At 53.9% G+C, this 20,288-nt stretch overlaps 10 protein-coding genes across 15 annotated transcripts; 6 read left to right on the forward strand and 4 right to left on the reverse strand.

Moving 5' to 3' along the window:
- Nucleotides 1–5: 5 nt before the first annotated feature.
- On the reverse strand, nucleotides 6–1,066 carry H257_12571 (hypothetical protein; the record flags this gene model as incomplete). Of its 3 annotated transcripts, XM_009839828.1 has the most annotated exons (5): nucleotides 6–409; nucleotides 454–498; nucleotides 553–648; nucleotides 726–775; nucleotides 825–1,066. In XM_009839828.1, the coding sequence occupies 5 exons, from the start codon at nucleotides 1,064–1,066 to the stop codon at nucleotides 165–167; spliced, it is 678 nt and encodes a 225-aa protein (XP_009838130.1). In that variant the 3' UTR covers nucleotides 6–164. The 3 variants fall into 3 exon arrangements, with proteins under 3 accessions (XP_009838130.1, XP_009838131.1, XP_009838132.1); XM_009839829.1 differs by lacking the exon at nucleotides 454–498; XM_009839830.1 differs by having other exon boundaries at nucleotides 6–498.
- Nucleotides 1,067–1,183: 117 nt separating this feature from the next.
- Nucleotides 1,184–4,629, forward strand: H257_12572 (hypothetical protein). Its single transcript, XM_009839831.1, has 3 exons — nucleotides 1,184–3,169; nucleotides 3,222–3,795; nucleotides 4,090–4,629. Exons 1-3 carry the CDS (start codon nucleotides 1,223–1,225, stop codon nucleotides 4,527–4,529), a joined length of 2,961 nt encoding a protein of 986 aa, XP_009838133.1. The 5' UTR covers nucleotides 1,184–1,222; the 3' UTR covers nucleotides 4,530–4,629.
- Nucleotides 4,623–5,690, reverse strand: H257_12573. 2 transcript variants are annotated; one of them, XM_009839833.1, is made up of 5 exons: nucleotides 5,522–5,690; nucleotides 5,370–5,480; nucleotides 5,247–5,307; nucleotides 5,102–5,192; nucleotides 4,623–5,041 (listed from the first exon to the last, which is right to left on the reverse strand). In XM_009839833.1, the coding sequence occupies exons 1-5, from the start codon at nucleotides 5,675–5,677 to the stop codon at nucleotides 4,717–4,719; spliced, it is 744 nt and encodes a 247-aa protein (XP_009838135.1). In that variant the 5' UTR covers nucleotides 5,678–5,690; the 3' UTR covers nucleotides 4,623–4,716. The 2 variants fall into 2 exon arrangements, with proteins under 2 accessions (XP_009838135.1, XP_009838134.1); XM_009839832.1 differs by having other exon boundaries at nucleotides 4,623–5,192.
- A 339-nt stretch (nucleotides 5,691–6,029) lies between these two features.
- On the reverse strand, nucleotides 6,030–7,559 carry H257_12574 (hypothetical protein). The gene is made up of 3 exons (XM_009839834.1): nucleotides 6,977–7,559; nucleotides 6,677–6,934; nucleotides 6,030–6,605 (listed from the first exon to the last, which is right to left on the reverse strand). Exons 1-3 carry the CDS (start codon nucleotides 7,462–7,464, stop codon nucleotides 6,065–6,067), a joined length of 1,287 nt encoding a protein of 428 aa, XP_009838136.1. The 5' UTR covers nucleotides 7,465–7,559; the 3' UTR covers nucleotides 6,030–6,064.
- A 38-nt stretch (nucleotides 7,560–7,597) lies between these two features.
- On the forward strand, nucleotides 7,598–9,044 carry H257_12575 (hypothetical protein; the record flags this gene model as incomplete). The annotated part of the gene is made up of 3 exons (XM_009839835.1): nucleotides 7,598–8,189; nucleotides 8,246–8,593; nucleotides 8,659–9,044. The coding sequence occupies 3 exons, from the start codon at nucleotides 7,598–7,600 to the stop codon at nucleotides 9,042–9,044; spliced, it is 1,326 nt and encodes a 441-aa protein (XP_009838137.1).
- A 320-nt stretch (nucleotides 9,045–9,364) lies between these two features.
- On the forward strand, nucleotides 9,365–10,114 carry H257_12576 (hypothetical protein; the record flags this gene model as incomplete). Its single annotated transcript, XM_009839836.1, has 5 exons — nucleotides 9,365–9,531; nucleotides 9,593–9,653; nucleotides 9,707–9,846; nucleotides 9,897–10,032; nucleotides 10,097–10,114. 5 exons carry the CDS (start codon nucleotides 9,365–9,367, stop codon nucleotides 10,112–10,114), a joined length of 522 nt encoding a protein of 173 aa, XP_009838138.1.
- An 843-nt stretch (nucleotides 10,115–10,957) lies between these two features.
- On the forward strand, nucleotides 10,958–13,240 carry H257_12577. Of its 2 annotated transcripts, XM_009839837.1 has the most exons (5): nucleotides 10,958–11,253; nucleotides 11,309–11,861; nucleotides 11,925–12,364; nucleotides 12,423–12,606; nucleotides 12,690–13,240. In XM_009839837.1, the coding sequence occupies exons 1-5, from the start codon at nucleotides 10,986–10,988 to the stop codon at nucleotides 13,111–13,113; spliced, it is 1,869 nt and encodes a 622-aa protein (XP_009838139.1). In that variant the 5' UTR covers nucleotides 10,958–10,985; the 3' UTR covers nucleotides 13,114–13,240. The 2 variants fall into 2 exon arrangements, with proteins under 2 accessions (XP_009838139.1, XP_009838140.1); XM_009839838.1 differs by having other exon boundaries at nucleotides 11,925–12,606.
- A 151-nt stretch (nucleotides 13,241–13,391) lies between these two features.
- On the reverse strand, nucleotides 13,392–15,241 carry H257_12578 (hypothetical protein). The gene is made up of 4 exons (XM_009839839.1): nucleotides 15,078–15,241; nucleotides 14,809–15,031; nucleotides 14,594–14,760; nucleotides 13,392–14,524 (listed from the first exon to the last, which is right to left on the reverse strand). Exons 1-4 carry the CDS (start codon nucleotides 15,234–15,236, stop codon nucleotides 13,454–13,456), a joined length of 1,620 nt encoding a protein of 539 aa, XP_009838141.1. The 5' UTR covers nucleotides 15,237–15,241; the 3' UTR covers nucleotides 13,392–13,453.
- Nucleotides 15,242–15,376: 135 nt separating this feature from the next.
- On the forward strand, nucleotides 15,377–17,854 carry H257_12579. Of its 2 annotated transcripts, none has more exons than XM_009839841.1 (8): nucleotides 15,377–15,444; nucleotides 15,518–15,598; nucleotides 15,661–16,017; nucleotides 16,066–16,318; nucleotides 16,360–16,456; nucleotides 16,511–16,580; nucleotides 16,631–17,254; nucleotides 17,326–17,854. In XM_009839841.1, exons 3-8 carry the CDS (start codon nucleotides 15,772–15,774, stop codon nucleotides 17,773–17,775), a joined length of 1,740 nt encoding a protein of 579 aa, XP_009838143.1. In that variant the 5' UTR covers nucleotides 15,377–15,444; nucleotides 15,518–15,598; nucleotides 15,661–15,771; the 3' UTR covers nucleotides 17,776–17,854. The 2 variants fall into 2 exon arrangements, with proteins under 2 accessions (XP_009838143.1, XP_009838142.1); XM_009839840.1 differs by having other exon boundaries at nucleotides 15,379–15,444; nucleotides 15,518–15,559; nucleotides 15,610–16,017.
- Nucleotides 17,855–17,936: 82 nt separating this feature from the next.
- H257_12580 (hypothetical protein) lies at nucleotides 17,937–20,140 on the forward strand. The gene is made up of 5 exons (XM_009839842.1): nucleotides 17,937–18,198; nucleotides 18,272–18,686; nucleotides 18,747–18,916; nucleotides 18,976–19,210; nucleotides 19,260–20,140. Exons 1-5 carry the CDS (start codon nucleotides 17,992–17,994, stop codon nucleotides 20,090–20,092), a joined length of 1,860 nt encoding a protein of 619 aa, XP_009838144.1. The 5' UTR covers nucleotides 17,937–17,991; the 3' UTR covers nucleotides 20,093–20,140.
- Nucleotides 20,141–20,288: the final 148 nt, after the last annotated feature.

Below are 20,288 nucleotides of genomic sequence, written 5' to 3' on the forward strand. Positions count from 1 at the left end.
GAATTCCAGCGTTCAATGCAACGTACTATTTGATTGGCTGGTTTACACACACTCTGCAGAATCCCACCAATCAGAGAAGCGTATTTTCCTGATACAGTTACACTTGAAGGTTGCGATGCGCAAGATGTGGAGGACTCGAAGCGACATGAATAAAGCAGTGGGGATTAAACATGCAAGGGCACGATGTGACACCCCAACACGCCTTGACCGATCCAAGAATGCGGAACAAGGGAGAGCCGGAATTGGTCGGCGGTCCCCCGTCGCTGGACCACGACTTCAATCGGCGCGTCGAGGTTGCGCATGACAATCTCTCGGATCGCCGCTAATTCGCGGTGATTGTCGGCCGTCGCGGTTCCAAATTCGAGAACGAGGTCGCCCACTTGCAATCCTGCTTCGCTCGAGGGGGAACCTGCGAGAGCATGTAAGGGATGCGATGAAGAGATAGATATGTACCATCTTGGATTGATTCCACTCGGGCAAATGGAACGGATAAGACCACTACATGAGACGAGATATTACATCACATTGAAAGTCGGAGAATCATGTATATACCTGCATTTCCTTCCAATTTGACGGGGACTGTAGAGTCGGATACGACATCGGCGGCATGGAGCTTGCTGTGAGCGGATGGACCTGCGGGAATAGTCGCTAGATAACACATACTCGTCAGCATGAACCTCAGGTCTCAGGTCTCCAAACACTTTGGAGGTCGAGGTAAAGCGTACGTTGTTTCGGAGGGGGCGGGGGTTGCTGAGCTTTCTTCTCCGCGTAAATGCTACAAGTCCCCGATATTGATGCAATTCATTGCCAACATGATAACCAACCTCGTCATGACGTCTTCAATCTCCTGCATCTTCCACTTGAGGTCGTTTTGGAGGCAGGCAAAGCGATGTCGCTTGTGGCGCACAGTGTACACGTCGATGTCCGAGCGAGGGAAACCTTCGTCATCCACGAGAGGTCCCTTCAGACCGATGGGGTTGGGTCCGGCCGTCAGCTCTTCCACGATCAGTTGGATCTCCGCGTCAATCGCGGCGCGCTCCTTGTCGAGTTCCTGGAAGCGTTCCATCTTGAATTTGACCAGGAAATGCATTTCATAATTATCCGGATATTTGTAGGTGCCTTAACCGGATATTTCCAGAATAAGAGTCGAAAAAAGAGCAATACCAACCATTGCACGTTTTGGCGCGATCTTGGGCAGGCGCGGTGAGACCGACGGAGTCACATGAAGAATGGAACGGATTACACCAACTCCCCACGAGGGACTGTGCACTCTGCTGCTTCCAGGAAGACAGCATTCTCGTCCTCGTCCAAGCTTCAGATCAAGCGCCAAACTTCGTCATCGTCGTCGGTAGTGGGGCGCACACGGCCGCTAGCAAGCAACGACGACGACGACGACCGTGACTCCATCACAAGTCACATGAGTACAGTGAGCGGACGGTATGGGTCGAACTTTAAAGTGGTGATTCGTGTCCGTCCGCCGCTGCCTCGGGAACTGCAAGGCGACAAGCCGTTCCAAAACATCGTGTCGGTGGATTCGTCTGGCCATTACTTGACCGTCTCCGACAGCAACCACCACCACAATCCGTCGTCAAACGACGACCAACAGGGCAACTCCTCATCGTCATCCTCTTCGTACTCGAACCATTCGTTCTCGTTCGACCACGTATACGACCAGCACAGCACGCAGCGCGCCGTGTACGAGAACACGGCCAAGGCGGTGGTCGAGTCATCTCTGGAAGGGTACAACGCGACGATCTTCGCGTACGGCCAGACGGGCACGGGCAAGACGTACACGATGGAAGGGTTCAACAGCAGCGGGGGGTCGTCGTTGGAGGACCGCGGCATCATCCCCCGCGCGATCGAGCAAATCTTCATGCACATCCAAGCCAACATGAGCGCGCGCATGCGGTTCCTCGTGCGCGCGAGCTACCTTCAGATCTACAACGAGTCCATTTCCGACTTGCTGAAACCAGAACGCAACAACTTGACGATCCGCGAAGACAAGAAGCGCGGCGTGTTTGTCGAGGGGCTGTCCGAGTGGGTGGTGCGGTCACCCGAAGAAATTTACGGGCTCATGGAGCGGGGCGGCGCGATGCGGGCCACGGGAAGCACCAAGATGAACGAGATCTCGTCCCGATCCCACGCCGTGTTTATCATCATCGCCGAGCAAAGCCAGACCACGTACGTCGACACCACTGGCAAGGAGGTCGCCCCGGACGAGTTTACAGCGCTCGTCAACACGCAGGCGCGGGACCGGACCAAGCTCGAGTCGCTTGTGCGCCAGAGCTTCAAGGTCGGCAAGCTCAACCTGGTCGACTTGGCCGGGTCGGAGCGCGTGCGGCTGTCGGGGGCGACCGGTCAGCGCCTCGAAGAAAGCAAGAAGATCAACCAGTCGTTGTCGGCCCTTGGAAACGTCATCGCCGCGCTCACGGATACCCGGGGGCGGCAGCACATTCCGTACCGCGACTCGAAACTGACGCGGATCCTCGAAGACTCGCTGGGCGGCAACTGCAAGACCACAATGATGGCCATGATTTCGCCGGCGCTGGAAGCCATCGTCGAGAGTCTGTCGACGCTCAAGTTTGCAAATAGAGCCAAGAACATCAAGAACGAGGCGCGGGTGAACGAAGACTTGGACCAAAAGTCGCTGCTGCGCAAGTACGAGCGCGAGCTCAAGCGTCTCCGGGCCGAGTTGGAGGAGAAGAACCGCAACGTCGTGGACAAGCGGCGGCTGCTCGAACTGGACGAGCAGCGGCGGCGCGCCGAAGAGGACAAGATGGCGGCGATCCGGGCGCTGGAACAACGCAGTCTCGAGTTCATGCTTGAGAAAGAGGAGAAGAAGAAGCTCGAGCAGCGCATCGTGATGCTGACGTCGCAGATGCTCATGAGTCATGGCAATAAGCCCCGACCAGACAACGATAGTACCACCGACACGAGCGAGTTCTCGACCGAGGACCCGCAGTTTCGCATTGCGTTGAAGGAACAACAAGACCGCATTCGAAAAGAGTACGAGTGCCGACTCGCGGACTTGGAAAAGGAGCGCGAGACGATCGAGGAGGAAAAAGCTCAAGTGGACCGATACAAGCAGTTGCTGCTCAAACAGCGAGACATCATGATTGCGTTGACCCAGCGCTTGAACGAGCGCGACGAGCAGATCATGGCGTTGCAGGTACGAGTAATATACAGCCTCTTTAAGTTAGTAGCTCGAGGACGCGTGGTAGGACGAGCTCGACGCGTATGACAGGCACCAGAAAGCGCTCGAAGAAAAGCTCGACGAGAAGACGGCGCAATTGATTCATCTCCAGAGAGTCACCATGGAGCACAATGCGACGTCGCCCAACAAGAACGCAGAGCTCATCCGGGCGCTGGGCGAGTGGGGGTTCAAGCAGACCCAGAGACAGCAGCTGCTCCAAGGTCCGTCGTCGTCGGTCGATGGAAGCACGCTGTCGCCGCACCTGCTCACAACGCACAAGCAGTTTTTACCCCACGAACCACCGTACCCCATGAACAACAACCACCACCCCGAGGTCACCAAGTCGCCGCCCAAGGGTCTGCTGCTCTCGGCCGATGAAAAGATCCACGAGCTACAAGACGTCGTGACAAGTCAGAGCCTAGAGCTGGCCAAAGCCGCCAAAGAACTGGACGAAGTGCGCGCGGACAAGGTCTGCGTCGAGTCCGAAGTGCGGGAACGCGTGGAGAAAATGGTGCAAATGGAACTGCACCAGCAAGGACAAGCGACGTCGGCCAAGTACCAGCGCCGCATCCACGAGCTCGAGTCGACCGCAAAACTGTGCGGTGCGTTCAACATGAGATATGTCATATGTTTGAAAATGATATATCATGTTTGAAATAAATATATCACGTTGATAGCTATCCTGATCAAAAGTGATATATACATATACTACAATCAAAAGTGATATATCCTGATCACAAGTGATATATATATACCATATACATATATATATATAGGATCAAAACTGATCCGACGGTATACATCATGCTTGAAAACGATATATACATATATATATATATATATATATATATCATGATAGACCAATATCGGATCCAAACTGACTCACATGCATGTAGGAGATTTGCAAGGGAGATGCGACACCCTCACCAAGGAGCGCAAGGCGGTGCAGACGATCATGGAGCAAAAGATCAAGGCCCTTGTCGATGCCATCGCCCGAGCCAGTGACGCCACGCTCGAGACAGTGGGCGGTGTCGCTCACGTCGGCGAGCCCGCCAAGTGGCTATGCCGCGAAGTGGCTGCGCTGCAACGGCTGGTGAATGCATCGATTGTGGCGCTTCGCAACGCCAACAACTCTGAAAAAAGCTCGGCGTCGACTGCATCTACCGAAAAGCAGACCCCAGTCCAACCCCCAGCAGTGCCCCCGTCGCCCCCGCAGGCCGACACGAAGCGACCGGCGCTGTCGTCGTACGTGACGGGGGGGCTGTCGGTGGAAGAGTTGATCCACAAGCGACGACAGCAGATGCAGCGTGAGAAGCACCAGCGCCACCACACTTGAGCAAGCCACAGGCAAAAATATATATGGCAGCGAAAGTGTTGGATTTGACATTGCCCAAACAACAGCAATATTATCAATATATCATCCAACAGAGTCGATGACAATTATTATAATATAGTGTATTATCTTGGGATGAAAATACTTGTAGGCAATTTTACATGCCCTGGCTTGTGGGAGCCAAGAATATTTACAGCAACAGGGGGGTATGGGGACGATCTTCGTCGATGGTGTCGTCGGTGCTGGGAAGGCGAGCGAAGGTCTTAGGAGATGTGGGGATCACGATCGCATGCTTGAGGTAGTTGTCGAGGACCCAGAACTGCACGACGTTGACAAAGCATGGCCCGAGGATCATGACAACCACCAGTTCTGCATGACGATGGTGGCTAAACACGGAAAACAGGTACGTGCTTGCGGTCGCCAACGGGATGTACAGGATATACACGAGAACAGTCACGACCACCTTCATGGCGATCAAAATGACCAGATACACGACCAACTGCTTCAGCCACACACTACAACACACAATGCCGTCCTGAGACGGTACATGACGACGACGAACCAACTTGACGTACGTGAACTGCGGCGGGTCGCCATACTTCCCCGACGCGAGAATGGACGACCATCCCATCCACGTGGCAACTGCTTTAACTTGGGCGAGGAACACTACAGCATGCATAAAATCAGGTCAAGTGCGACTAGCATGTGTATGACGTGTACCTAGAACTAGCGCTGTGCCAAGTGTAACGTCAATGAGGAACGTCGCGAAGTACACAGCGCACTACGCACCGATGCAGGTAAACACTTGAAGATTCTGGACGGAATATGGGGAAGTGCGTTTACTTGGTCGTCCTCGGCTTTGGAACGTTGGGTCAGCAGGATAGACAAGAAGATATTGACCACGTGCACGAAGAGCGCGCCCAGGCCTTGCTTGCTTACATCAAACGTCCACACCTACGGCATTCCATGAGATGTGATGGACAGCACGAACGTACGTTGAATGCACGCTTGGGTATCTCAATCTCCCGCTTAACAAACAACACTCCAACCGCGCACACCCCCAGTAGCATTTGGATGAACCTGGAGAACCCATCTGTGAGGAGGAGGCACTTGTCGTGTTCGTCCATGTACTCGAACGGATCCAGCATCATCGTTCGGTCGAATATGCAATAGTGTGTGTGTTCCTTTACGTTTTATCCGTATCTATTCCAACAGAAGTGGGAAGCTGTTGCCTTTTGTATACGACGACAATATCCGGATAATAGGCAACCAACATTCCGCGTAGGAATGCTGGTAACCAAAACAACCAACAGTCGCAGGCGTGGCAAGTCCAAACGCCCGTCACATTGCAGCAGCGTGACAAGACATCTATAGAGTGTTGATGGGATTGAAAGGGTCACTAAGTACCAGTTTACAGTAGCAGTAGCAGCATGCATCCTTCATAAGCTTGTGTGCTACTGGTATTAATACTAGCGTTGTGTGTACATCCGATAGGCATAAAGATGTACAGTAAGATGGTCATTTCATTGAAACACACTTTAGGGAAGGGTGCAATCTTGACTAAATTTAGTGGGAGGTGTCCAATGGCTGTAGTGGCGGATCCATTCGGAGAGAGGGCAGCTGACACATCCGAGCCCGGGAGTGGCCACCACCCGCTCGTTTACGGTGATCTGCACCAAGGGCTCCGTTGAGTTTGGACACTGATAGAGCACGAACGCAACATTGCCTCCGAAAGGCGCTAGCTTTGCCGACCGAAACAGTCGGTCGTATGGGGCCGTGGCCGATGCCACCAGTTTGGGCTGGTCCTGGTGAAAGCCCAAGAGACTCAGCAACGGCAGCAGGGTTTCGGCATGCGCAAATCGGAAATGTCCATCCACACCATCAAGACGCGAGGTGATGTTGACCATTGCTTCCACGACATCGCGAAGCAGCGGCGACGCTATGGCCACCGACAGGGGATTCCCATGGCTTTTGCGGTAGTACTGCTTGAGTTCTTTCCAGTACTCCATCGTTTGGAGCAGTCCCGGTGGAATCAACGTGCACCAGTGATGGGAGATCCCGTGCACGGCAATGTCAAACCTACAATCCACCACGAACCCGACCATGGATCATGACATGTCTTGTTGTCGAAACAAGACACAGCTACGTACGCACATGCATCGTAGACGGCACTCAGATCTTTCAAAGTTAGCGATGGAAGGTTGAACGCAGTTTGAAAGTGGAGCAACGCGGCCAGCACGGAATCGCTGGTGGCAAACGCGTCGTACTGCTCCGTCGCGCTCTGGTTTTGCTCGACGTGGCGGTCGTACGCGGGACAGTTGTCAAAGAAGCGCAGCTCGTGGTCGTCGCCTTTCGCTGCCACTTCGTAATGAATGGGCTGGTGACCCCCAAAAAACCCAAACGCAAATCTACCCAAGACTTATCAGGTTTCGACTTGCGAAACGTCGTACGACGTGGCGCTTTCTCGCGTGCGATCTTTCCACGTGTGCTCAAACGTAAAGCTCGACTTTGCATACGCTGATGGAAACGTCGCGGCGTACTTTTGTCGAATGCGGCGGCCCAGTCCAACCATCTCGGCCACTCCTGTCGCCGCCAACATGCCGCTCTCGTGGATGGGATAGTACGACTCGACCTGCCACGACTCTAGCCATGATGGCAGAGGTGGATGACGTGGGCCGATAGCTGCTGCTCGAAGTTTTGCACTCACAGCTCCAATGGCTTGTATCACTTTTGTGGTGGGGAACCTTGTGCCATGCCTCACGACCATGTTGATGTGCACGGGACTGCATGACGGTGGCAGAGGCGATTCTTCCGATGGAAGCTCCTGTGAATAGTACGGCGTCTTGGATCCTAGGCTCATGCTCCTCGGGTCGACTTCCGACGTAGATACCTCCAGCAGCAAGACGCAAATGGCATGGACGACCGCGATCGCTCGCATGATACAAATCTATTGCACATGGGAATCCGGATAAGGTATACGGCCAAAGAGATTTTATCCGAATGATAAACACAGTGATTACATGTGAACCTGGGGTAACTTCAAACTTGTCAGCAGTTGGGGATTTGAAAGGATGTGGTCCAACAAAGCTACGACGAAGGACTCGAAGGGTCTCCTTCCTGGACGCGCCACGTTTGGCCCGCTGTTTCTCATTGCATCAACACCAATCGCCGCGATCCTCTTCACCCACATCTTCGTCGCCGAGGGCGGAGAATGGTGGCCTCTTGCGGAGAAGTTCTCGTCACTCGGTGTGCTCCCAACCCTGCAAGCGATCTGGCCCAGCCCGTTTGATCCCACCGCGTGGCAAATCATCCTTACGTTCATGGCGATCCAACTGGCCTTGATCAAACTGGTGCCCGCGCCGACGGTGTACGGTCCTGTGACCCCCGGAGGCAACATCCCTGAGTACACGGACAACGGCTTCCGCAGCTACTTGATCACGTTGGCGTTGTTCGTTGGCGGTGCGTACGCGGGTCTGTGGGAAGGCGGATTCGCCTACACGCACATGCTGCACATCATTTCTGCGCTCAACGTGTTCAGCTTCGCGTTGTGCCTGGTTATTTACATCAAGGGATTGACGTTCCCTACGTCGTCTGACTACGGCGTCACAGGCAGTCCTCTGTTCGATTTCTTCAGCGGCATTGAGCTGTACCCTCGCATCTTCGGTACTGTCTATACCCATGCTTTGAACCCCTTCGTCGTCTTATCTTGACATGCCCAGGCTGGGACGTCAAGCTGTTCACGAACTGCCGTTGTGGCATGATGTTTTGGGGCGTCGGCATCGTCTCGTACGCGTGGAAGCAGTACGAACTGTACGGCTACGTGAGCGATTCGATGGCCGCCAGCGTCGCGCTGCAGTTGGTGTACGTGGCCAAGTTCTTCTGGTGGGAAGCCGGCTACATGCGGTCGATTGACATCATGCACGACCGCGCCGGGTACTATTTGTGCTGGGGGTGCCTTGTGTGGGTGCCTTCGGTCTACACGTCCCAAGCGATGTACTTGGTGCAAACTCCCATTACACTAGGCACGCCGCTCGCCGCGTCCATATTCTTGACCGGTGTTCTCATGGGTATATGCATTCCTGCGTATTACTACATACTACTAGTATGTACTAAGCATGAACTATGTTGTTAGTGTGGATCAACTACTCGGTGGACTTGCAGCGCCAAGAATTCCGCGCCACGAACGGCAAGGCATTGGTATGGGGCCAGAAGCCGACGTTCATCGTCGCCAAGTACACGACGGAGAAGAACGAGAAGAAGGAAAGCCTCCTCCTGACCTGCGGCTGGTGGGGTCTCTCGCGCCACTTCCACTACATCCCCGAGATCCTCGCATCGCTCTGCTGGACGTTGCCGGCGTGGAACAGCTCGTTCGTGCCGTACTTCTACGTGTTCTACCTGTGCATCCTCTTGACCGACCGCGCATTTCGTGACGACGCTCGTTGCCGCGCGAAATACGGACAAGATTGGTCCAAGTACTGCGAACGCGTGCCCCAGTTGATCATCCCTGGTGTGCTGTAATTTGTGCACCAAACACCCAACCAGCGTAATGATACAATCAAACTTGTGTTGTACTGGAGTACGTTCAACGCAGCCTAAGCAGCGCTTATATGTCCAAGGACGTCGCAGTGTGGCATGCCAACACCAGGCTGCACGTATACGTATAGCTCCCTCCATGCCCTTGTAGCCAAAGCAAAGCCACCCCGGGGTTGTTCCATGATGCGAAAATGGAGATAAGTGCTCCTAAGTGTTCGCCGAGACAATCGCACTTAATTGGACATTTTGTGTGAGGTGCATTTGGGTTGGTCGTTAGTCAGTTCTACGTCAACAGAGGCCAAACGATGGGAGCGCACGAGTCCCGCATCAAGGAAGACGACCACACCAAGCTCAACCAGGAGCAAGACAATGACAACCGTCAACCTGTCGTGCAAGTGCGTGTGTCGGCCGACCTCGTGAAGAGCCTGAAGGAGCCGCAGCAGAACACGGCCTCCAACACCCATGCTGCGACGTAAGTGGGTTGTTGTCAACCATGCGTGTTCCCGCGGCAACGAAAGATATTGGGTTGTTAGGTCCAAAGGTAGTATCTCCCTGGAAGAATCCGAGAAGCTCCAGAAGGAAGCATACTTGCGGGTAAGAGTGTACACAACGTGATCGGGAGATTCAACGCTCGAATCTGTATCCAGGGTTCCGAGGACGCGTACAAGCGCGTGGAAGCGGAAGCAAAGAAAAGCACGGCCAAGCCCGTGGACTTGAAGAAGCAAGAGGCCGAAGAGTTGCAGCGTGTGAAGCAGGTCGTGGACGAACTGAACCAGAAGCACTACAGGTACACACTTGGTGTTCACGGGAATGAGTGGCTCACTGATGTTGTCGTAGAGCACCTGTGAATGACGTGCAATGCTCAAAGGAGCGAGAAACGTGTTTGCAGTGCTATAGAGAAAGCGGAACGGATGTGCTCAAGTGCAAGGAAGTGTCGGATGCTTTTTTCCGATGCGCCGATGCCGCCACCACCGTACGTTCCTTTGATCGCCACATTGACATCGAATGACATGCTTTACCATGCATTTCGTGAGTAGGAATTCGTCAAGAAGTAAGGAATGTGGTCCTTCGCACCTCCATTGTTAGCCCACGAAGTAACAGCTAAAGCACCTTACTACTTGCAGTGTTTCCTTAGCTCGTACGTGACTGACGATGGCCAATGCTTGCAACTGGAATACTAATACCGTTATAGTATGAGAATAGTATGGAAAAACGTTAGTACTACCTAGTTTACTCACACGATTATACGTGAGCTTATGCTTAACTACAGTAGTATTCTCGATGGATTTCACAACTAAAAACAGTGAAATGGTTGTGTGGTGTTGAAATGGCTGGTTAGTATGTTGTTGATAGTAGGACCTCATTAGTAAATAATTGTCAGCTAGTGGCTCCACGGAAATCACCCCGATCTGCCTTACAGAGAGAGAGTCATAACTCATGAGTATCATACTCTGTGTTTGCATCATTCCTACTTTGTGTACATAAATGTACACAGGTAAGGATTACCTACTAATGAGTTAATTAATCTTCCAGAGCATTGGATTAATACCTATAATTCAAACTCCCGTCCGTGAAAACATTCTTCGTGACGTACTCTGATTGGATAAAATATAGACCCTCGTTAGTAGTACTACTGTAGTATTCACTTTGAACGAGATACCCGTACATACTGGTAGAGCTAACGAGAATCTACCTGATGTCACCCAGCAATGTATACATGCACACCGGACGCGATATAAAGTCCAAGAGTGGCCTCGGCATCCTAATAGGACAACAAACTTGCCTTTGAACGTGAGCGGAATGAACGCCGTCCTGGCCGCACGTTCGAAGGGATATACGGATAATATCCGGAATTCACTGATTCTTCAGACGTCCCAAAAGATCGAATAAGATCTGATGGAAACTTCATTTTGAACACTGACTGGCATGGTATTGTCCCCTATTTCGATGCAACCCAGCGCGTTGGCGGCGGTACTGCTTGTGGTGGCCGCGACCACCGAAGTGGACGCACTAGTCAACAAGTGCCATCAACGCCATCCTAACCGCACGGGTGTCGTCACGTCGCCCTTACCGCACCAGTACGTGACCGACTTGCCCAAGAATTTTGACTGGCGCAATGTCAATGGCACCAACTACGTCACTGTCTCGCGCAACCAGCACGTCCCCCATTACTGCGGGTCCTGCTGGGCGTTTGGTAAGACCTTTCTTTCACTTCTCCATATTTACCTCACGATTCTTCGCAACGCTAGCGGCAACGTCGTCCTTGAGCGATCGCCTACGCATCTACCGCGAACGCAACCCAGGCAAACACAGTCGTGTGGAAGTGACACGAGAAATCAACATTTCCCCCCAAGTCCTTTTGAACTGCGAGCTTGAGAGCCAGGGATGCCACGGCGGCGATGGCCTCAGCGCGTACCGCTACATTCATGACCACGGCATTCCCGAGGAAGGCTGCCAACGCTACCTGGCGACCGGCCACGACGTGGGGAACACTTGCACCCCCATCGACATTTGCCGCAACTGCGACCCGTCCAAAGGCTGCTTTCCCCAAAAGACGTTCGACAAGTACTTTGTGTCCGAATTTGGTGAAGTGAAAGGAGAGAACGAGCTCAAGGCCGAGATCTTTGCACGCGGACCCATCGTGTGTGGGGTGGCCGTGTCCAAGGAATTTTTGGATTACTCCGGCGGCATCATTGACGACAAGACAGGCGCCACGGACATTGACCACGACATTTCGATCGTCGGGTGGGGCGAAGACGAGCACGGGACGCCGTACTGGGTCGGACGCAACAGCTGGGGCACGTACGTTCATTCTTGTGCCTTTGAAATGGATGGCTGACGTGAACTGATGCATCTTACCATTAGGTACTGGGGTGAAGACGGGTGGTTCCGCCTCCGCCGTGGCAACAACAACCTGGGCGTCGAATCCGACTGTCAATTTGGCGTGCCCTCCAACGACGGATGGCCCAGCGTCACACCTGAGTCTGATTCTGAGTCTTCTGAGTCTGCCGCGATGGTCCACGCCCCTGTGTGGTCGGCCTTCAAAAGCCCCGCCGACGCCGACTCGACTCGCATGTGTCGCGCAGCGGCCGTCCATTTCCCCAAGGGCGAGAAGATCCTGACCGCGCTGCCCCACGAGACGCTCGACGCGAGTGCGCTGCCCAAGGCGTGGGACTGGCGCGACATCAACGGCGTCAACTACGTCACATGGGACAAGAACCAGCACATTCCGCAGTACTGCGGCAGTTGCTGGGCCCAGGGCACGACCAGTGCCTTGTCGGATCGCATTTCGATCATGCGAAATGGTACGAACCAACCAAACCATCATCCTCCATCTTGTTTTCATGGGGACATGCCGCGTAGCCACGTGGCCCGAGATCGCATTGTCCCCACAAGTGGTCATCAATTGCCACGGCGGCGGGTCCTGCCAAGGCGGCAACCCCGGCGCCGTCTACGAGTTTGCACATGATAGGGGGATCCCCGACCAAACCTGCCAGGCGTACCAAGCCAAGGACGACACATGCTCAGCCCTCAACATTTGCGAAACGTACGTTGCCATCGTACTATTCGTGCTGAGATGGGTTTCCATGTCACTTTGCCCTTGTGCTGACGAAAAGTTCAATGTGAAAGGTGCTGGCCGTCGAACTCGTCGTTCACACCTGGTGAGTGCCGCGTCGTGCCGACGTTCACGAGCTACTACGTGTCCGAGTACGGCCACGTGCGCGGCGCCGACCACATCAAGGCGGAAATCTACAAGCGCGGCCCCGTCGGCTGTGGTATGCATGTGACCGACAAATTTGAGGCGTACGCGGGTGGCATATACTCGGAGAATGTGCTGTTTCCTATCCCCAACCATGAGATTTCGGTCGCCGGATGGGGGTTTGACGAAGAGACGCAGACCGAGTACTGGATCGGACGAAACTCGTGGGGCACGTACTGGGGCGAGAACGGCTGGTTCCGCATTCAGATGCACCACCACAACCTTGGTATCGAGAACGACTGTGACTGGGGCGTGCCGATTCCAGACGGGTCCAAGCCCCCTTTGACCAACTAACCCAAACAGATGTCGTTCTACCATTTTGGTTAATTGAACTAAGTACATCGTAATGCAGTCACGATGCCTGCGATTCAAGCGAAATATAGTCAACTATAGTGTCTCTGACGCAAGAATGAAGTTACAAGTGAAACATTATTCATGCATGTACTACTACTACAGCTAGAACCGGTCGATTACACGACCAACTATGTGCCGAGCTCATACAAATGGGATATGTAGTCGTTCGCCACTTGATTTCGTGTTCGAGTATCCCCATCCTAGGTTAAGAGCGTGCTGGTCAAAGCAACTACAGTACGTAGTTCGACTAGTAACTTTTTAGCTCAATATATTAACTCCCCTACGGGGTAAAGCAAGGAAATGACCGCAGATTTGGGAGCGAGTCCATGGCCGCCATGGCTCTGAGAAATGGCTCGTTCACATTGAGCCACGTCTCGTCCAGCAGTCCCTCCGTCGTGGTCACGCGCGTGTTGGACGGGTTGAACTGGTAGGCGGACTCGGGGTTGAGCGCCCAGAGGTACCCGCCAGCGTACCCCGGTTGCTTCATGATCTCAATCAGCGCTTCCGTCGCGCGTTGGGTCGTCTTCATCGGATGCAAGTCCTGCGAGTACAACCCGCCAAACTCGCCCATCACCAGAGCCCCTTCTTGGGTTTTGCGCAAGTGGCCAAACATGTGCTCCGAAGTCGCTTGGACCCGAAGTGCTAGCGTTGCATCGTCGAGCTCTTCGTAGTTGATAATGGTGTCGCCGGCACGGGTGCCGCTCTTCAGGTAATACAGCTGCGGGTACACGGCCGGGTTGTAGTAGTGCGGGGCGTACACAACTTTCGATTCCAGCCCGAGCTCCACGGGCTTGTCGCCCGCCTCTTCGAGACCCCCGCCCCACCAGTCTGAAAACGCAAACGATTTCCCGTCAATGGCGAGGGTGCGGGGGGCGTTGATGCCTTCGACGAACGCCAGCCACGTCGGACACTTGGACAGCATGCGGTTGCCGATGCGTTGGGCCATGAGCTGAAAGTCCGTCGCGGTGCCGTCGCCCCACGTCGCCAAGTGGGGCTCGTTTTTCAGGTCCAAGCCGATGATGTTCCAGTGCTTGGCGTTGCACAGCTGGGCGGTCAACACGTCGACGGCATCGAAGAACGCGGTGGCTTCCGTCGGACTCGTCCATGGCAGTCCGCCAGATTCAAATGGCGTCAGCGTGTGCATGTCGAGCAGCACCGAGATGTTGCGGAACGCCAGCGTTTGAACGATGCTCGACAGAGCCGACATGTACGTGGACGCGTTGATAGCTTTGTTCTCCTGGATGTTGATCACGTCTTGTTGTGGCTTTTGGTTGGTCAGGATGTGCGACACACACAGCGGCAATCGCACGCTGTTGAACCGGTTCTTGGCCAGAAACCGAGCCACTTCGTACTACAGCATCAAACATTATTATATTGCCAGCATTCTCGAATTTGAGAACGACAAGACATGTTTACGTACGACGGTGGTGCCGTTCATGTCGTTGGCCCACAGCCCAAACGGGATGGCGAGCCCTGTTTCCATGCCAAACCAATTGATGCCTTTGATCCCCAAGGCCACTTCTTCGCCGCGCGGGCCGACCGCAAAGATCTTGCCTTGCTTTGACTTGTAATTCGGCATTGCGCACTCTGCCCAAATCACATGAATATCTCACTCACAAGGCAACAAAAGGGTACCTCGATTGGCATAAGTCGCGGGGTTGCGCAGGGTTCCGTCTTCGCCGCCACCGTCCCCTCCTTCACTCCCGTCGTCTCCCCCGATAGAAAATCGTTTTCCCATGCGTGAATTGAAGTCGCTGCGTCGACTGGCCATGGCGTTGTGGGCTTTCCAACTGTACACTGTCGTGAGCACCACACCAACCACAGCTAACACCACCAGCAAGGCAACTCCAGGCCAAATCTACCACAGCAACCCATTACGCGGAGCGACATTTGGAAGGGCAAACCAGGTAACGGCCTCTGTATTGCGACTCGTATTCCCGCTTGGTGCGGGGGATCGTGGGCAGCGATCGCGGCACTTCCTCTCGATCCGACTCCACGTCTCCATGACACTCAACTGCAGACGCGCCGTCCGATGTCCGAGCTACAGTCACCTCCACCGTCATCGGATAATATCCAAATCTGGTCGACGATTGCCATTGGATTCAATCGCAAAACGACTGGGCTATTTATAGCCCACATTATTCTTCTATTTTTAGCACCGAAACCGCTACGTCGAGTGAGTGCCACTTACTACTGTAGTAGTTACAAAGCCAAACCTCGCTCCAAAACGAGCCATGTTGTACTGACCAACCTCACGTCGTGATGAAATACGTATGAACGCCATTCGCGTGTTCAATGCTGGATGTCAATGGCGGGAAGGTGCTAATGAGATTTGATACTGTAGTCTTGCTGTACTGCAGTGAAAATTGCCCATGGACAGTATTCGGTACGATTCACTCGAAAGTAATATGTTCCTATCGTCAAGGTATACTGTAGCCCCGAAACAGAACTGTCAGGAACCTAAGCCATGCTTGCATCTTGTGGTAGCCCTGCGATAGTCTTCCAAGTGGAACTTTAACCAGTCGTCGCGCGCCCCTGCAAAATGTCGAAGGATTCGTGTCATTCTTCGATAAGGACGGTCGTGTTATTTCAGCTTTGATGGCGACAAGTCCCCGTGTAACGAGCCCCCGCGCGGAGCCCGATGAGGATGAAAACCAGCCCCGCAGCCCCTCCGAGTATAAGCGATACTCTAGCTCGAGCATCTTGACAGATTCGTCACAAGAAGACTCCTCGTCCGACGTGCAAGTGCCGGCTTCGACAGGGGCCAAGGGCACGAAGCAGCACAAGGGTGGCAAAACTGCGCAAGAGCGGAAGAACCAACCCACCGCTGGGAAGTGCTTCAAGGTATGTCCGACCCATCAACATCGATAAGACTGATGCGAACCGGTGTAGTCGTGGTGGAAGCAGGTTCTGTTCATTGTCGTAGTGGTCGGGAGCGTCGTAGCTGGCACGGTGATTGTGATTTTAAAACTCGTGCAGCAAAAGGACTCTGCGAACTCTGGTTTTAACGGCAATGGGTACTTTCCCATCCCCACGGCTGAGGTTGATTCGCTGGCGCAAACCGCCGGTCGCATTGCCGATGGGACGTCTGTGACGTCGGAATCACTGCCCCTTGGAGTCAACCCCACCAAGTATCCGCTACAATGTACGCTTCAACCTTTACCCCTGATCTGACGTTTTGCTTAGCCTGCAAATTGCCGCAATACACGACTTCAGGCGGCAAGATCTTTGTCCAAGGCCCCAATAGCCTCCCGCAGCCGATATCTATCAAAGGCATCAGCTGGTACCAATGTTGTCTAACTCCAACAACTCTGATGAACATCATCGTGATTATTAGGGCGGGCATGGAAACGGCAGATGCCATCCCAAGTGGGTTGTGGCATACTCCCAACAATGGCACCACTGTGGTAAGTTGTTTTCGTCCTGCCTGGCTAACGAGAGCTAACATTTTGCCTAGTTTCAACTGGCTGCCTTTCTCGCACGCAACAACTTTAACAGCGTGCGCCTTCCATTGTGCATTGAAAGCATCCTCAACGACCGCCGCCCCAACCCAGACTTGATCAACACGGCAGCCAACCGAGCCATAAACGTCCAAAGCTACACCGGACTATTGTCTTCTATTATCCGCGCCCTGGCGTTCCGCAAGATCAGCGTATTGCTCGATTTGCACACGCTTACCCCCACGGACGCCGGCGGGTCGTGGACCAGCGACAACCTCAGCGAAATCTCGTACTTGGCCGCGGTGGATGTCCTCGCCACAAAACTATGCAACGACCAGCACTGGAATGTGATTGGCATCGACTTAAAGAACAAGCCGTACGCTGCCACGTGGGGGGACAATGGTCCGAACGACTGGGCTGTCGGGGCCCCCAAGATCGCCAATCGCATGCTCAAGGGTTGCCCGAATTGGCTCGCGTTTGCGCAAGGCACGGTGTCCAAGCACACACTCCGGTCCGACGACAACACGCAAGTATTTTCGTACACGGATTGGTGGGGGGGTGGGTTGCAAAACGAGGCGACCGCGCCTTTGAAATTGAGCATCCCAAACAAACTTGTGTACGCGCCCCACTACTATTCCCCGGTACGAACTCCCCACCACATCAAGTACGAGTGTATAAGCCGGCCGACCTGACATGTTGTGGATGATCGTAGTCGGAATACCCTCAATCGTACTTTGTGCTCAATGGCATCCGAGACCACGACCTCATGGTCGGTTACACCGAGTACACCAACGAAACGCTCAAGCGGCGCGTAACCGCCACGGCCGCCGACATGTTTGGATTCTTGACGCAGTACCAGCAAGGGGCGATTGTGTTGGGCGAGTTTGGCGGGTTGTACACCAAGGATGCGTTTGCCAACTTGACCAACCGTCGCGTGATTGAGCTGACGATGGACGTGGCGTCCCAGCCAGGGTATGCGGGGGGATATGTTTGGGGGCTAAACCCCGAGACGACCTATGAGTACAACCCTTCCGACACCAAGGGCTCGTGGAGCGAAGGGCTAGTGGACGAGACGTGGGCGACAGCCAATCAACCGTTCTTGACCGCACTCAAGAAACTGGACGCGTTGCCGAATTTGCAGCCATGGCCGTGTCTAACTTAGTTGATTTGTATGTCGAAGTACTACTTCGTAACGTTGATAAACAAAGTCCGATGGCCCGTATATACATACTGTACATTCGTTCCATTGTTTGCATAGCCGTGGTGCGCAGGTTGACATAGATATTGTTCGATCATCGAAAGTGAAGCATATGGAACCGAAGGGACAATTCTTCGACGACTGTTGCACATATAGGATATCGTTTGACAGACTGCAATTATGTCGACGACCCCACGACACAATGTGGCGAGGATCGAGTCTCTGGAAGCCCCCGTTGATTACTCGCGATTAGACTCGTCCTCGGCGCTGGTACAAGATGAAGACGAATCGAAAGAAGACGACAACAACGAAGGGGGTCAGGTAGCCCTAAACGACGTTGCCGACACCAATTCGATTTCATCGCGTTGCCCCAATACGTGTCTCGAGGTACTGCTTAGTAATTTGACCCTCGATTTTGTTGTACACGTGAACTATATAGAGTGCTCATGAGCTTCTGTAGTCGCGACGAACCAAAGCCATCCTGCTGTTTGCCCTCACGGTGTTGAGTATCGGCGGCGTGGCGGCCGTGGTCTTGGTTTTGTTTGGCACGAAGGGCGACGCTGCAAGCCATTCCTCGGCGAATGGCTCCCAAACATCCCTCACGACTGACACCTCCACCAACGTGCCTTCTGTGACGCCATTTGCCACATCATCCAGCATTCCTTCCATCGCCATCCCTACAACCACCACTCCGTCCACGATCGTCGCCCCTTCAACCACTCCCCCCGTCACGGAGCCCATCACTTCAACGTCCGCCCCATCGATGACGCCATCGATGTCCCCTCCCTTGACACCCAACATCGGTCGGATTCTCGATGGCACGAGTGGAACGTTGCCTACCGAAGAAACCAACCCGACGAGCTTTCCAGATCGAGGTTCAAAGTCTCCGCGACTATCGATAGAGTATGCAGCATAGACGGCTCAATCCGTTGTAGGGTGCAAACTGCCCAACTACCGAAGCCACGACGGCCAAGTGTTTATTCAAAACAGCGCGAGTGGGGTCGAAACCCCCGTAGCGATCAAAGGCATCAACTGGTTTGGCTTGGACACGGCGGAAAACGTGCCGTTTGGTCTGTGGGCCAACGACCAGAATGGCACCAACATCGTACGTTTGTTTTCCGTGTTTTTTATCCTTACGATGTTTGTTTCTGCGTGGTATGGCAGTACGAGATTGTATCGTTCCTGGCGCGACACAAGTTCAACAGCATCCGCCTGCCGCTAAACGTGCGTGGTATCTTGGCGAATGGGCCCACGAACGAAAACCTCGTGAATACGTATTGGAGTCCGAGCGTGAACCTCACGACGTACCTTGGCACGGTCAGCTCCATCGTGCACGCATTTGGGTCTCGCGGAATCTCCATTCTCCTCGACTTGCATTACTTGTCCCCGACCGACAAAGGTAGGTTTTGTACCCTCGTTTCAATCTCAAGTTTCATTGTTGTCTTTAGGAGATGCGTGGTTTAGCGCAACAACTCCCGAAAGCAACTCGCTGGCGGCCATCGACGCGTTGGCGACCACGTTGTGCAACGACAGGCACTGGAACGTTCTGGGGCTGGATTTGAAGAACGAGCCGTGGGATACGACGTGGGGTGACAACGGGGCGCGAGATTTCAAAGTCGGGGCAGCCACGCTGGGCAACCGCATGCTCAAGCGATGTCCGCAATGGCTGGCGTTCGTGGAAGGAAATGCCAAGCCGCACACGATCGACATCAAAGGCCAGCGCTTCGAGTACTACGACTGGTGGGGTGGGGGGTTGCAGAAAGCGGGCGACTTCCGCTTGGCGTTGGATGTACCGGCCAAGATCGTATGGGCCCCCCACTACTACAGTCCGTCCGTCTACCCCCAGACATACTTGGTCAAGGACGCCACGCGCGGCAAGGACGTCCTGTACGGGTACTCGGAGTGGACCGACAACGAGTTGAGCGACATCGTGCGGGCCACGTCGGAAGACATGTTTGGGTACCTACGTCATGTCCAAGACAGCGCGATTGTGTTTGGCGAATTCGGGGGGCTGTACGCGCTGGACGCACATCCACTGAAGACGTCCCGGCGGGTGATCCAAGATTGCATGAAAGTGATGAAGGAGCCAGGGTACGCAGGGGGATACATGTGGTCGTTGAACCCCGAGAGTGGCTATGCATTCAACCCCAGCGACACGGCCGGGTATTGGGAAGAAGGGCTGCTCAAGAACGACTGGGTCACGGTGAACATGGAGTATTTGCACGCACTGGAGATCCTCGACGACATGCCAAACCTCCGTAGCTTTCCCTGCTTCACTTAACTAAATCATGTATGTCTTCCTGTTACACAACATCGAGGCAGAGTCGAGGGAAATGCCGCAATTGGCGTCAACTATGTTGTTGGTTCACCAAACTGCACTTCACAACCAACTTTGGAACTCGAAAACAACAGTCAATCGGAGTACAGTAGAAGCAGGGGTTAGTATTTGGACGATCACAAAGTTCGCTCGGACAAAG

Source organism: Aphanomyces astaci, assembly GCF_000520075.1.
Source record: "Aphanomyces astaci strain APO3 unplaced genomic scaffold supercont1.41, whole genome shotgun sequence".
Classification (NCBI taxonomy): domain Eukaryota; phylum Oomycota; class Saprolegniomycetes; order Saprolegniales; family Verrucalvaceae; genus Aphanomyces; species Aphanomyces astaci.